Source organism: Nicotiana attenuata, chromosome 5 (genome assembly GCF_001879085.1).
Source record: "Nicotiana attenuata strain UT chromosome 5, NIATTr2, whole genome shotgun sequence".
In the NCBI taxonomy this organism is placed as follows: Eukaryota; Viridiplantae; Streptophyta; class Magnoliopsida; order Solanales; family Solanaceae; genus Nicotiana; species Nicotiana attenuata.
The window spans coordinates 44,318,184-44,332,798 of record NC_031993.1 but is presented as its reverse complement, the minus strand read 5'-3'; the positions used below and the strand labels follow the sequence as shown (position 1 = coordinate 44,332,798).

The 14,615-nt window shown below is 36.0% G+C and overlaps 3 protein-coding genes and 1 long non-coding RNA gene across 5 annotated transcripts in view; 2 read left to right on the top strand and 2 right to left on the bottom strand.

The window, feature by feature from the left end:
- LOC109226375 (uncharacterized protein At4g22758-like) lies at positions 214-3,017 on the top strand. Of its 2 annotated transcripts, none has more exons than XM_019391154.1 (3): positions 214-613; positions 1,705-1,912; positions 2,649-3,017. In XM_019391154.1, the coding sequence occupies exons 1-3, from the start codon at positions 398-400 to the stop codon at positions 2,861-2,863; spliced, it is 639 nt and encodes a 212-aa protein (XP_019246699.1). In that variant the 5' UTR covers positions 214-397; the 3' UTR covers positions 2,864-3,017. The 2 variants fall into 2 exon arrangements, with proteins under 2 accessions (XP_019246699.1, XP_019246698.1); XM_019391153.1 differs by having other exon boundaries at positions 1,699-1,912.
- On the top strand, positions 4,341-9,562 carry LOC109225733 (protein cornichon homolog 4-like). The gene is made up of 4 exons (XM_019390498.1): positions 4,341-4,614; positions 6,249-6,430; positions 8,562-8,684; positions 9,062-9,562. Exons 1-4 carry the CDS (start codon positions 4,543-4,545, stop codon positions 9,099-9,101), a joined length of 417 nt encoding a protein of 138 aa, XP_019246043.1. The 5' UTR covers positions 4,341-4,542; the 3' UTR covers positions 9,102-9,562.
- Positions 9,803-14,615, bottom strand: part of LOC109225732 — a 4,915-nt gene continuing 102 nt past the window's right edge. The window contains exon 2 of the long non-coding RNA XR_002067981.1: positions 9,803-9,890. This is a non-coding gene — a long non-coding RNA (uncharacterized LOC109225732). The remainder of the gene's footprint in view (positions 9,891-14,615) is intronic.
- LOC109225731 (exosome complex component RRP42-like) lies at positions 9,894-13,564 on the bottom strand. Its single transcript, XM_019390497.1, has 8 exons — positions 13,350-13,564; positions 11,879-12,006; positions 11,729-11,785; positions 11,511-11,603; positions 11,312-11,390; positions 11,043-11,167; positions 10,429-10,572; positions 9,894-10,340 (listed from the first exon to the last, which is right to left on the bottom strand). Exons 2-8 carry the CDS (start codon positions 12,002-12,004, stop codon positions 10,098-10,100), a joined length of 867 nt encoding a protein of 288 aa, XP_019246042.1. The 5' UTR covers positions 12,005-12,006; positions 13,350-13,564; the 3' UTR covers positions 9,894-10,097.

The following is a 14,615-nucleotide window of genomic DNA, read 5'->3' as shown; positions in this document are numbered from 1 at the left end:
TCTCGAGTTTAACGTGTCTTGTCCATTTCAAGCATTGGTCCAGTAACATGAATCTCGGTTTTCTCTTTCTTTGTCCTTGTTTTTTCCCCAAGCAGTAAAAATAATGAACAAAAAAAAAAAGGAAAAATATTTCTGATACATTAACCATTTTTCACGCAACCACGTTAAACATCTCAAACAACTACCTCTATCACGAAGCAACCACCTTAAAAGTCCCAAAATTACTTCCTTTACTATGAATCTTTTGACTTCCTTCATTCCTTTCTCTTTCCATATGTTCATACATCCAATCACATTAGATGAAAAACAATTTTTATAAAGTTAGATATATATTTCAGAATTCACTTTCTCATTTAGAACTCACAACGTCTAAATTCTAATATCGTCTGTTGTTTATATGTCGGAAAGACATCTCGGACAAAGAATTCCAATGTGCGAGAGAGCTATTAGTAGCAGTGTACAAAAACCGTCATTGCCCACGCGACGAACATCAAAGCAGCATAGGAATAAGAGAAAAACTATAGAAAGATGTAAATCTGAGCCTTGTCTTTGGAGGGTTAATGGAGTTGGTGATAATGAAGAAGATCGTCGAGATATGACGACGTCGTTGGAGGTTCTTTTCCGGCCACAAACTTGTTCATATATATTTTTTTCACCGGATTATTTGAATAATGTTTCATCTCCGCAGGGTTAGGGTTAAGATCGCGTACATCTTACTCTCCCAGGCTATTACTGAGTTTGTTGTTGCAAGGGTCTTTTTAGAGCCCGTTTGGCTTAGCTGATTTAGAGTAGCTGATAAGCATTAGGTGCTGAAGCTGATTTAAAAAATAAGCAGTTACGTGTTTGGATAAAAGTGCTGAAATTAATAATATGCAGCTAAAGAATCGGTATACGAAGAGTTTTGTTTTTAAAAAGAAGTATTTTAGGGATAAAATAGTAAATATTTTGGTCAAACTTAAAGTGCTTATAAGTGAAATTTGATAAGTTGAGGGAGACCAACTTATGGCTTTTGGCTTATTTTTGGCTTATAAGCACTTAACTTATAAGCACTTTTAAATTTTACCAAACGCGTAGATAAACCAAAAAATGCTTATAAGCCAGTTTGACCAGCTTATAAGCTTAGCCAAACACCATCTTAGTTGTTGGCTATTTACATAACACTGGGAATTTTTTTGTGTTAACCAAATACTAGAAAATGATATAAATCTGTCACAACAAATCTCTATACATAGGAATGGAAATGATAGTTACGTTGCTATTCATACATAGAGAAGAAAAAAATTTAAAACTTTGGTAAAACTTACTCTCAAGACGGAAGTAAGAAGAGTATAATTTTATTGATGACAGTTTGGTGCAGTAAACTTTCATTCTGTAAGGGTCGGCGGGGTTAGTGGCGAAGCCAGTAATTTTTCCAAAGGTGTTCAAAATTGAAAGAAGTAAATAAAATCTCCGGCAAAAGGGTGTTCAACATATATTGTATGCATTTAAAATCTAATATTTTACCTATATACGCAGTAATTTTCCGACGAAGGGTGGTCAATTTGACAACCCTTACTAGAATGTAGCTTAGGCCCTGGTCGGGGCAAGGGTCGGACAGTATCTTAGTATGCAACCTTATCTTATATTTTTGCAAAAGGTTGTTTCTATGACTTTGTATACATACCCTGTGATTTCTAAATTCCATAAAATTTAACTTAGGTGCAGGGGTACAATAAAGATGCAAAAGTTGTGATTAATGTCACAGTTGAGGGCACTCCTGGACCAATTCGAACCATGGTTAAGTTAGGATCCAGTGTGGACGAGACCATAAGATTTGTGCTAAGCAAATATAAAGAAGAAGGTCGCAATCCTCATCTTGATGAAATTGCGCCTTCATCATTCAAATTATACTCTTCTTACTTCAGTCTTGAGAGTAAGTCCTACCAAAATTTTAAACTTTTTTTCTTTTCTATGTATAAATGGCAACTATCATTACCATTCCTATAGAGATCTCTTGTGATCAGACGTAGATTCAGGATATATATTTTATCAGTTTAACATGTATAGACTCATAGTATTGAGTCCGATATATATAAAACTTATGATTCAGATCTACCATTTGTTGAAATTTTGATGAATCTTTACACATAAAATTTATGTTCCGCGTCGAAAGTTATGGGTTCAGATGAACTAGACACCTCTACTCTACATCCGTTTTTGTCTACCATCTTTACATCATTTTTAGTGTTGAGTTATGGAAAAGATTTTCTTAAAATGGGAATAATGACTTCCTTCACTTGTTTGGTAATCCAAAGTCATTTTTCTTACAACTATCTTTAACTCTTTTAACCTCATATCACTTATTTCAACTAACACTTAACATTACTATTAATCTTTAGGAGAAAAAATTTCGTCAAACTCTCTCTTATTTGATACAATTATTAATCTTTAATATGCACTTTTCCACAAAAGGTTTTCCACTTATTAGTCAAATAATTTCCAAAAAAATATTTTCTATGAAACTTTTGTTGTACCAAGCACATCCTAAATTGTATGCACATTAAGTGTGATCATATTATTGGTTAATCATAATGTTTTAAAATTCACTTGCCATGGGTAAAATTTGTCTTTCAGTAGTATAATTATTTTTTTATTATGTCTACAAATAGGCTTGAGTAATTCAGATGTGATTGGAGATGTGGGGAGCAGAAGCTTTTATCTTCGCAAGAATAATAGTAAAGGAAATAATTCAAGAAATGCAGAAATAGCAATGGGGATTACTTCAATGGAGGCAAATTCTAATCCAATTCTTGTTGTGATCAATAAAATTATTAGAACAAGCAAGCTTTGGAAGTTCCTTGGTTGCATACAGTGTTTTGGATAACCAGTTAAGTCGGAGGCGAATATAGTGCAGATTCAACAGGTTCAACTGAATTCACAATGCACTTTAATTTCAACTTGAATATCTATACATATGCACAAAAAAATGTAAATATATCAAAATTCACATTTATTATGATAGTTGATCATGTCATACCTTAAAATTATTGTTAGAGTAACATGAGTATTAGATTTGGGTGTACGCAGAATTTTTTTAAGTGGTGTCACATAATCAACGACTAACAATTTACTTTAACAATATCGTATTTAAAAAATACCGTTCAAATTCTTCTAATAATAAACCACAACTCAGGTATATTACTACAACTCTTATCGATGAGTTTTCATTTTAGAAATATATCAAAATAACTTCATTAGGAATAATATTAAATACTTTTTAATATAAAGAACCAAACAATCACACAAAATTTTATCATTTATTTGATTCCACAAATCGTTCTTAATCAATTTCATGCCGCGAGAGAAGACGAAAGGAGAAAAAGAAGATTAAAAAAACTTGGAATATCAGCCAAATAATTTATTAACACTAGATTAACCATGACTCCTAACATATCAGATGCTCTCTAATTACATAATAGGTTAGTCGGTAAAAATAGCACAGTCTAGCCAGTTTTCGATTGGTCATTCAAAAATAGCCAGCGTTTACCAAGTCAATGAAAAATAGCCACTATTTTGCTGCAACAGAGACCGGTCCAGCATAATATACTGGAGTTCGGTGCACCTGTGTATGAACTTCCAGCATATTATGCTGGAACTGCAACACACAGAAAGTTCCAGCATAATATACTGGAGATTCAAGCACTTGTGTATGAACTTCCAGTATATTATACTGGACCGGTATGCTGGAGTTCTAGTGTACTTATGCTGGAACTCCAGCATAATATACTGGCGTATTTTCCGGATTTTGAACAGTGTTTTCGCTCAGATTTATTTTTACATGAAAAGTGACTAAATTTCGATTATTTGCTAAATGGATTGCTTCTTTCCTTCTTACTGGTCTTATAACATTCAAATGCACATCTTAAAGATGTGAAAGCACGTTTAACTTATTAAGAAGGATGCGCGTTGCCGCGAGGTGTGAAGTGGAAGAGAATGGATGTGGTAGCCAAATTTATGATGCTTTTTTTTTTGTGTACACCTAATTGATCCAATTATTTCATATTCGCGCCGATATGGAGTCACTAATAGAGATAAAGCGCTCCCTCCTAAAAAAAATTATTACACCTTTTACGTGTTGTCAAAGATTTGAACAATGAAAATAGATGACGAATGCTTGATCGAATTGATCACTGTCATATAGGAACAAGGTTCAAGTGTATCGGCCTGTTATAAATCTGCCACGTCTACAAAAAAGCAAATCATGTAGCAGATGTCCTAGCAAATAATAAAATACTGTTATTTACTAATTAAAAATCCAGGCAACTATGTGATTAAAAGAGTTGACTTTTAATTTAATTAATATGGTAATTAATAAATTAATATGGTATAAATTTCTTTAAGAATTATTGAGACTCCTATCTGATCGATAAAACTATTGACAGCTATCTTCTAGGAACGATTCCGGCTCCGTTTCAGAATTAACAGGGGGCGCAATACGCACACGGCGTTCCGATCACGATCTCCAGTTATAATCCACTCTTATCGTGCGCCAGTAGGTAGAGAATGGGAGAAGTGTGGACATGGCTACTTTTCTTCTTCATGGTCATAGCTATACTTATTATGGTTATTTTTCAGGTTAATTTCCTTAAACCCTTACATTATTTAACCTTTTTGGAGCAATATTTTTACTTATTTGACTTTATGCTGCATCCTTGTATTGTAATTGTTGATATGTTTTTCGAATTTAATTTCTATGCACGGGCGCTGTAAACATATTTATATTTTATACAATCAAGTCATTTATTTGGTAAATCTTATTATAAGTATTAATTGGTAATCTAGTCATAAAAATGGTAACTTATCTGCTATCACAGGTGAAAAGTCAATGATAGTGTAAAAAAATCTTTACACTGACTTAATTCCTTTTCTAATATATTGTAACTATTACTCCCTCCATTTTATTTTAGGTAAAGAATATGATAGAACGCTGTCGAATCTTATGGCCTTAAATTAAAGGTGTGTATAACATGCAAAAAATACCTATTAAGGGTAAAAATGAAAATGTTGAAACTAATTACTTACCTAGATATAGGAAAATGCTATGTTGCTCGGACTCTTCAGAAATGTTGTCGGGTGCATGCAGGGGCGGAGCTAGAGTGCTGCTACTGAGTTCGGCCGAACCCAATAACTTTGGTTCAAACTTTATATTTCTCTTACAAAATTCATTGAATATATATATATATACTAATTAATTTAGAACCCAGTAACTTAAGGCGATTAAAATCCCGAACCCATAAGCTTGAAATCCTGATTCCGCCTCTAGGTGCATGTTGGATCCTCCAAAGGTAGTGTATTTTTGGATGATCCGACATAGGTGCGGCAATAATTTTGGAGAGTCTGCGCGACTTAGGAAATATGCATTCTTTTAAACACATTAAAAAGAAAAGTATGTCACATAAATTGAAACAGAGGGAGTAAGAAAGCAGTTTTGGAGTTGAATTTTCTACTTTAAATTTAGAAGTTCTCATAAGTAACTAAGAGATAAAGGCATTGTCTTGTTAGTTTGGATTAAGGCTTTGCTGTTATTGTCACACATACATTGCGTCTTGTGTTTGCAGTGAAAATTTTTATACTGGTTAGAGACTTTATTAGTCCTTTGTAGGGGTAAAGGTGAGTTTTTTAGAGAGCAATTAGTTTTAAGGAATATCCAATTTACCTTAAAAGAGAGATTATTGAATACTGGAATGTAATGGGGCTGAATAAAGCAAACTGATATATAGAATTCATGTAGTTGATCCCAACTAGTTTGCGACTGAGGCCTAGTTGATCACTTGATTGATTGACTTAGCTAAAAGGCTTAAGTTCCCGAGAGTAAATATTATGTCTGGACATTGCTTCATATCAATCGTGTGAAGGTTTCAGGAGTATTTTGTTGCAACGGACAATAGAACTTAGTCTTGGAATTACAGTTATTCTTAAGTTGGCTGCTAAGGTTTGTAGAGGAATCTGATCTTCTTCAGCTATTCGTGGCATATGCTATATATTTGTATCTAAGGTTTTCGTAGCGGCTAATATGCAAAACAATATCTGCATCTCTATATTTGACAATGTTTGCACTCCAGTGTGGACTCCGAATCCTCAGATACTCTGCAATCACATTCTTGTTCCAAAAACTATTCGACTGTTACTATTATTTAACCAATACTGCTGTGAAGTCACGCGTATTTCTGTTTATAACTTGAAGTCTGACAATTTGATATTCATTGCAGCTCATTTGCTTAAGTGATCTAGAGTTTGACTATATCAACCCATACGACACTGCAGCTCGTGTAAACAAAGTTGTTTTACCTGAGTTCATCACGCAAGGAGTTTTGTGCTTCCTCTACCTGATTACAGGGCATTGGGTTATGTCGCTTTTATGCGTTCCATATCTATACTACAATGTCAAGTTGTAAGTTCTCTTTTCCTTTAGTGCAGTAGAGAAGTTAAATTTCTTCATGCATTTATGTTAAAGAAAAAAATGATGTGGCGGCATGGTTCATTATATACAAATTACCATGTTGATCTTAAACTTTCTTTTAGGCTTCAACTATATTATAGATGGATTAGGTCATGTTCCTCCATCTATGCACATTCTTTGTCACTGTATGCAGTATTACTCCCTCCGTTTTATTTATGTGGCACTATTTCCGTATTAATCCATTTTAAGAAGAATGACAAATTTCTTTATTTGGAAACACTATACCTTTAAATTTCCCATTTTACTGTCAATGGCTTGCTATCTCGCGGTACGTTTAAGATTGCAAATTCCAAAAGTCTTTCGTTCTTTGTTAAACTCCGTAACCAGTCAAACTACGCTACATAAACTGAGACGGATATTGTTGATAGTTTACGTGTGTCTTCATTTGTCTATTATTCCTTTGGATGGAGGTCGGATGAAGATGTTTCTTTGCTAGTTTTGCTTACACTAAAACATTTTTTAGGCTTTGTTAGGAGCTAGTATTAAAGTTTGCATTCAACGGACTCTTCTGCTTCTTGTTCGGTTCTTTAGTCTACTTGTTTGAGATATAGTTTTTTAGTCTTAAGGTGCATCGAGTAGCGAATCTAGGTTGTAAAGCATCGACCTTGTCCTATCTCAAGTTAAATCAGGATAGCATGCACTCGGGCAGGCTCAAGTGTAGCATATCTTTGCAGTTCTAGATTTCAATTCGTCAACGTATCTACTGCATTAAAGCTTTAACTAATGCAGGGACGAGTCTTGAACTCCGAAAGTCTAAGTTCTCTTGATATACTATTAAAATTCAGGTCTTAACTCCTTACTCAAGCCTTGTGTCCACTAATGATGCTGAAGAAGAGAGCACTTAGTTGAGAAAACTTGGGCTGTAGAGAAATAAACTAAGTTTACATTGGTTTTTGTTACCTTCGACGAAGTTTATAGGGGAATGGTGTCTGTGGTGGCTTTGAGATGAACAGATCCTTACAGTTTTCGCGCTGATGGACTGCTTGAGCTAGGTTGGTTAAATTCTGTTCATCTCATGCAAAGGTGATGCTACTTCCTGCTATTGATGAAAGTATTGCCAGTATTCAGTGTACTAAGTAAACCAAAAAGTTTGTAGCATTGCTTAGAGTTCTTGAACTACAGAATCGACTTGGCATCCGTCCGTAATCATCAAAGGAAATCTATGCAGCATTCTGCCATTTGCAGCTAGGGGCAGCGGCGAAGCTATGTGTGGCCAAGGGTGGTCAACTGAACATCCTTCGCTGAAAATTTATACTATTATAGGATAAAACATTACTTGTTATTGATAAAAAAATAGACTTTGAAAACCCTTGCATAACCCACTAGCATTTTGAATTTCTGGCTTCGTCATTGGCTAGGGGATAGGCCTTCTATTGAAATATTGACCTGCGGGTATTGTTCACTGGTGGCTTCAGATTTCCGAGAACGTGGCCCTTGATAGGAAGGTGTGGACGTCGAGCATTAGGGTGGTAGGTTAGGTGGTAGCTGAGCATTTTTCTACTTCGTTCCAGGTGGGAGACTGGTCTGATAAGGTTTTGTCATAGGCTGCTAGCGATTATTGTCGTGTCCACATTATTCTTCCGTTTTCATAGTACCGGGCCTTATTCATTGGTTTTTGTTATTGTTTTTCATCTATTTTCTGGTTCTTATGATGTTGCTATTATTCCTATGGTTCTGTTGATGGTACTTATATATTCTCTCTTTTCGTCTTCTTGAGCCGAGGACGGAAACAGCCTCTCTACCCTCCGGGGTAGTGGTAAGGTCTGCGTAACTCTACCCTCCCCAGATCCTACTTGTGGGAAGTCATTGGGTTGTTGTTGTTGTTGTTGTTGGGTATTGTTGACCGGCTTGTGTATTGATTAATACAGTAATCCAACAAAAAACTGGTATTTATTTGTAAGACTATAGTAAATGCACCCAACCATTAGGTGGTTAATCGTGTCTAGATTAATTTTTTTATGACTTGTGATCATATATTATTTGCTGGAAACTGTTACAACTTGTGTTTTATCAGATACATTTGATTATTACATAAAAGTCACGTGTAATCTTCTTGCTTTAGGTACATGCAAAGACGGCACCTTGTAGATGTTACTGAGATTTTTAATATGCTTAATTGGGAAAAGAAACAGAGGCTTTTCAAACTCGGCAACATCGTACTTCTGCTCCTCATTTCATTATTTTGGTAAGTTACTGTGTGCGAAGCTCTTTCTTGCTATCAGGTATTCTTTCACCTTCTTTAGCCGAGGGTCTATCGGAAACAGTCTCTCTGCTCTTCCAGGGTGGGGGTAAGGCTGCGTACATCCTACCCTCCCCAGACCCCACTTGTGGGATTACATTGGGTTGTTGTTGTTGTCGTACTGTGTGCAAAGCTCTTTGATTGTCAAAGCACCTCTAGTCTATGTTGTGCGGACTTCCCAACAATGTTGCCGCACCAGTGTCGGATCCTCCAAAAATGCACTACTTTGGAGGATCTGACACGCAGCCGGCGACATTTTTGGAGAGATCGAGCAACAGAGCTTCTAGTATGACACTGCCTAACCCCATATGTTCATTTTGTAGGGTGATTTATAGTGCCTTGGAGGATCATGATGATTTTTAGCTCTATTTCGACAAAGTATAATTGCCACCAACTCTGGCAAATCTGATTTTTGTTCTTTTGGTGTAACTTGGCCTGTCCTAGTTCATTTTTCTTGGAAGTTTAGAGTTAACTAATGGTAGATTAGGCAGCAGATCATCTTCTTATATGATTTGAGCTTCCTCTAACCTTGTTGCATTTTCAGCTTTTGAGCAACCATAGATTTTTTAGGATCCAGATATGCTGTGAGTTCCGAGTTCTCGGTCACAGAGAACCTGCAAGAAACAAAATTTTGGCTTAAAACTTGGTGTAGTTTGTCAATTTGTTAGATCCTTTTGTGTTTGATCTCCAGTTTTATTACATTGGTGAGATTTGAGAATGCAATTCGTAGGATGATGGATTTTAAGTTCCATTTTTCTCTCTTTTTTGACATTGAATTGGAACAAGACATGAGAATGCAATTCATTGATTTTATTTTGATTTCATCTTTTGTCCGCTTTGCCTAGGGGTGTTAATGATTCAGTTCTGTCGGTTATTTTATAAAATTTGTATTATACCAATTTACGGTTACTCTATTTTGTATAACTAAAATTAGACTTTTCAAAACCGTCCCAATCATATTGGTTTTTTTCTGCATCGATACGGTTCGACTAATTTTTGGTAACAATGTCCGTCCGTGTTTGCAACTTGCCATAGAAAAAGCTTAATATTTAAGTAGAGAAGGGTAGAAGGTGGGTCCACTATCCATGGAGTTCCGAACCACGTGTCGTTCAAGATTAGCTTTAAACAAACAGTACAAATAAGCATCAACCACTGATCAAGAAGACTATCAAAGCGAAAGTGCTTCAAAACTAAATTCCAAACTATCTAACTCTTACAAATGATCACATGAACACCACTATAGAATTGATATGACAAAGTTTGGCTTCACCTCTACAAAGCATTCAAGAAGTCTATTTGCACTTTGCAACAAAAATTAGTGAGGTTGAACTACTATATCTAGGTAATCTTTGAGCTATGTCATGGTTCATCTTCATGAGCTTTTTCGGCAGCTTCTATCTCCGAATCAAGCTTGTTGACTAGCTGCTCGCTTACATGTTTTGCCACAGATATCATGTCAAGTATGACACTAGGGTCTAATCCGGTGCCTCCTCGTTTGGTCAACCCACATACTAACCCTTGTCTATTAACAGATATAGAAACAGCCGAGTTCATTAGGGACTCCTCCTCTGAAGTTGCATCGACAATGTAGTGCCTTCCAACCTACAATTATTGACGGGAAAAGGTCAATGTCACATGTAGAGCGGCAGTTGCGCGAGAAAGCTCAAAATAAAAGGCTGGCTTCAATTACCTTTATCAAAGTAACTATGACTGGTATTCCGCTGGTGTCAAATTGCAGAAATTCGTCATCACTAACATCCACATCTGCTTGCTCATCGGATGAAGCAGCTTCACGAACCTGAACTCTCGGAATACCCGTATTGCTCAGTGCAGCCTGAAGAACATCAGGCATAGAGATAATAAGACATTATTAACAGATGCATCCATCGCCAAACTGCATCACTGCTCACTCACAATGTCAAAAGTCTCATTTAATATATTTTCTTTCTACATTCCCATCTTTCCTTGCAAAAGCTTCTTGATTAATCATAATCAGAGGCGGAGCCAAAATTTTAACTTAATGGGTTTTGGCTTTTAGACTTCAAGTGCTAATAACTAGGTTCAAACTTTTAACGTGTACGCGTTTAATCAATTTCTTAATAAAATACTGTGTTTGAACAAAGGCTACTAGGTTCGGCTGAACCCGTATCTAGGCTCCTACCTCAGCCCCCGGTCAGAATAAGGGGAGTAGTGCATTCATGTAGCATTCTCAAGTATCACAGCATCTCTAAAAACAGTCAAAGCAAGTAATTTTCATCCTCTTTTTCCTTGTTAATACATGATGACAAATGCTGTAGAGTATACCTTGATTGCAGCACCTAGTGCGTCCAGCAAATTCCCGCCAGAACTAATGACAAGGCAATCAATATACAGATCCCAACATACTTTTCCTTCTTTGATTGAGAGAGACAACGGATCTATTCCAGCCCCTGCGAAATGAAATACACCACAAGATTATCAAGTTGAGAGGCATACAAGTGTAACCTTTACATCTAAAGTTGGTCAATAGCTCTTGACATTATATTTTTTTTCATACAAAAGTCGGGTTTTCCTTTCCTTTTTAAAGTGAATACCTGCTCCACTTTTACCACCCAAAAGACACCCCTCAAGTGCAGCTGTGAGTTCTGCAGACAATTCCTCGCCTCCTCTGCCCTGCATGGATCAACACACAGGAAAAACTGATTACTAAGATTGGTGCTTAAACCAAATTTTCTACGATAACTATGAAAAAGATAAAAGTACTTGCAAGTAAACTGAATCCAAGTACAGAACCTCAAACGATGGCTCTGCTGTGGGACTGCAATCGACGTGAATATAAATTTTCCCTTGGTCAGGATGCGCTTGACTTGGTTTTCCAAGTTCCGCCTGAAATAAGAATTTAATAGGACAAATGAAACAACTTACATGACAAAATTACTCATCCGATGATTATCAAGGAAAAATCAAGATAGCATAGAACATGTGTTTCAATGTCTGGATTGTAATAATACCTTGACACCGGCAATAACATCAGTTGGACCCAACTTGATTCTTGCAGATCCATTTGCCTTGTAAGAACAACAAAGTTCAATATTGAGCTTGAGTTGTTGTAAAAGAAACATTCAACGACGAAAAGCTGATATAAAAGAAAAGGATTCTACCTGAGGAATAACACCTGTTTCCACATAAATTGGTCGATAAGTTAGTCGCTTTCTACCATCATTGCGCATATCCTGGGCAATACCACCCTTAATAAAGTTTTTTTCTCCAATAGATAGCCCTACCATCTCTGCAGGTGAATGAAAAACTATACACAATTACTCCTTATACCACTTCATAATATTGGCAGAAGGATTAGGGTAAATAATCTATAGGGATGGCAATTAAGGCGGATCAGGGCGGGGCAGGTCTTGACCCACTAAGATTTTAACCCACCATGCCCCGCCTCGTTTAGCTTTTTTCAAAATTTTGCCCGCCCCGCCCCGCCCCGCCCTATTAAGCTCCGTGCTGCCCCGCCCTGTCCCGTTTAGACTCTCTTTCATTTTTTTTCTCTTTATTTTTTATTTGGCAGTATGTTTAAATTTTTTTACTTTTCAATTGTCTATTGAAACATTTAAAATTGACTGTTGACATGTCAATAAGTGTTGTTTATGTATATCAATTGAATCAAATATGGCTTTTGTCAATGTTATATAGCTTATTAACGAGTAAATCCCCTTAAATTAATGCTTCAGCCCAAGTAAACGGCTAACTGCTTCACCTTTGGAACTGTTTGTTTACTTCAGTTATCATATTCCTTTATTAAGTTAGTAAACTTTGTAAAATTGAACGATGAAGCATCACTTTCAATCATTTCATTAGCTTTTAAAATACAACATCAATTTATTAAATTCAATACAATAATAACTAGACGTAGATTTTCAAGTTTTGAAAGTTAAAACTAGTTCGCCACCAGCCAATAGTCCATACATTGAGGTTATATGATTAAGGTAATAGGATACCATAAACTAAAAATGACCAACTAAGGGGCAGCCTGGGGAAGGGCCGCTAAAAATGACCAACTAAAGCTCCCGCTATGCGCGAAGTCTGGGGAACGGCCGGACCACAAGGATCTATTGTACGCAGCCTTACCCTGCATTTGTGCAAGAGGCTCGAACCCGTGACCTCGTGATCACATGGAGATAACTCTACCAGTTATCTGGAGACTCCCCTTCTTGACTTGTAAATAACTATTCGGTCTAAAACCAGCTGTACACTATTAAGCAATTTCAGCAACTCCAACGTTCCAATTCTCACCTAAATCTGCTTTAAAGGAACTCAGTTTTCTTAAGGCACAAATTCCCAGCAACGGTTTTAACAAAACTCAGCAATTAACTGGTCCAAACACTCACAACATTGTCAAATTCAGTTCATTATTTAACCAAAAATGGTTTAAACTGCAGCTAACAAAGAAGAATTATCAATTTTAAAACTTGTCAAACAGCAGGTATTCAAACATAGTTGTTGCTATAAATACAAAAAAGTTTTCCCTCTGTATTCTTTTTGTTCCCAGAAATAAGGTGAAGCTAAAAATGCCAGAAGCAAAAAATAAGTTCAGAACACCTAGAGAAGTTGAAAGTAAAAGAGTATTACCTTGTAACTTATTGAGTTGTTGGGGATTGAATTTTGCCTGGAAGAACTCGAGAACAGAAGAGAAGAATGGTTACCGGGTTTGAGGGTTTCGGCCGTTGGAAGAGCTGAACTGCCGAAGAGGCTTTATCGGCGGTGACCGGCGGCCGGCGACAGGATTAACTAGCGGTTAAACCCTAACTTCCCCCAATTCTGAAAGCAACTGAGCAAAAGGCAGTCCTAAACCCTTTTCTTAACAGTAGGCCGCCTCTTGAACTAGCGACCTACCTTTCTGCTTTTTCTTTTTTCTTTTTCTTGGGAACAATTAATATATATAATTAATGCATGTATAATATACCCGTTTTTTGTGCCACATTTTAACTTGTGTCTGCTTTGCAAAAAAAATTGTAAGTGTACCCGCTTTTTCACATAACTTCAGCCCACGGGGCTGAAGTTTTTCTTTTGTACTGGAAAACTTCAGCTGAAGTTTTTGTCTTTGTAACCGAAAAACTTAAGCAGTTTTCCAGCTTAAGTTTTCCAGTTATAAAATAAAAACTTAAGCAGTTTCCAGCTTAAGTTTTCTAGTTATACAATAAAAACTTAAGCTCTAGAGCTTAAGTTTTCCTAAGTTATAAAATAGAAACTTAAGCAGTTTCCAGCTTAAGTTTTCCAGTTATAAAATAAAAACTTAAGCAGTTTCCAGCTTAAGTTTTCCAGTTATAAATAAAAACTTAAGCAGTTTCCAGCTTAAGTTTTCCAGTTATAAAATAAAAACTTAAGCAGTTTTCCAGCTGAAGTTCTTATTTTATAACTGGAAACTTAAGCTCTAGAGCTGAAGTTTTCCAGTTATAAAACAAAAACTTCAAGCTCTTTCCAGTTATAAAATAAAAACTTCAGCTCTAGTTTTCCAGTTATAAAATAAAAACTTCAAGTTTTTGTGTTGTAACTGAAAAACTTCAGCTCTAGAGCTGAAGTTTTTGTGTTGTAACTGGAAAACTTCAGCTCTAGAGCTGAAGTTTCTATGTTATAAAATAAAAACTTCAGCTCTAAAGCTGAAGTTTGCCAGTTATAAAATAAAAACTTCAGCTAGAGCTGAAGTTTCCTTAAAAGTTATAAATAAAATAAAAGCTTCAGCTCTAGAGCTGAAGTTTTTGTTTAGTAACCCGGAAACTTCAACTCTAGTTATAAAGAGCTGAAGTTTTTGTTTAGTAACCCGGAAACTTCAGCTATAGAGCTGAAGTTTCTCAGTTATAAAGGGAAGCTGAAGTTTTTTAAAAAGTGGGTACGGAT

What these genes read in the sequence shown, in the direction of transcription:
- LOC109226375 (XM_019391153.1), top strand. Translation starts at nt 398, where the DNA reads ATGTCGGAAAGACATCTCGGACAAAGAATTCCAATGTGCGAGAGAGCT. An exon ending in ATATGACGACGTCGTTGGAG is followed by an intron (nt 614 to 1,698) that starts GTTCTTTTCCGG and finishes AATTTAACTTAG; the next exon opens with GTGCAGGGGTACAATAAAGA. An exon ending in TTCTTACTTCAGTCTTGAGA is followed by an intron (nt 1,913 to 2,648) that starts GTAAGTCCTACC and finishes GTCTACAAATAG; the next exon opens with GCTTGAGTAATTCAGATGTG.
- LOC109225733 (XM_019390498.1), top strand. Translation starts at nt 4,543, where the DNA reads ATGGGAGAAGTGTGGACATGGCTACTTTTCTTCTTCATGGTCATAGCT. An exon ending in CTATACTACAATGTCAAGTT is followed by an intron (nt 6,431 to 8,561) that starts GTAAGTTCTCTT and finishes TTCTTGCTTTAG; the next exon opens with GTACATGCAAAGACGGCACC. An exon ending in CTCCTCATTTCATTATTTTG is followed by an intron (nt 8,685 to 9,061) that starts GTAAGTTACTGT and finishes TTCATTTTGTAG; the next exon opens with GGTGATTTATAGTGCCTTGG.
- LOC109225731 (XM_019390497.1), bottom strand. Translation starts at nt 12,004, where the DNA reads ATGGTAGGGCTATCTATTGGAGAAAAAAACTTTATTAAGGGTGGTATT. An exon ending in CAGCAGAGCCATCGTTTGAG is followed by an intron (nt 11,391 to 11,510) that starts GTTCTGTACTTG and finishes TGATCCATGCAG; the next exon opens with GGCAGAGGAGGCGAGGAATT. An exon ending in TCATAGTTACTTTGATAAAG is followed by an intron (nt 10,341 to 10,428) that starts GTAATTGAAGCC and finishes CAATAATTGTAG; the next exon opens with GTTGGAAGGCACTACATTGT.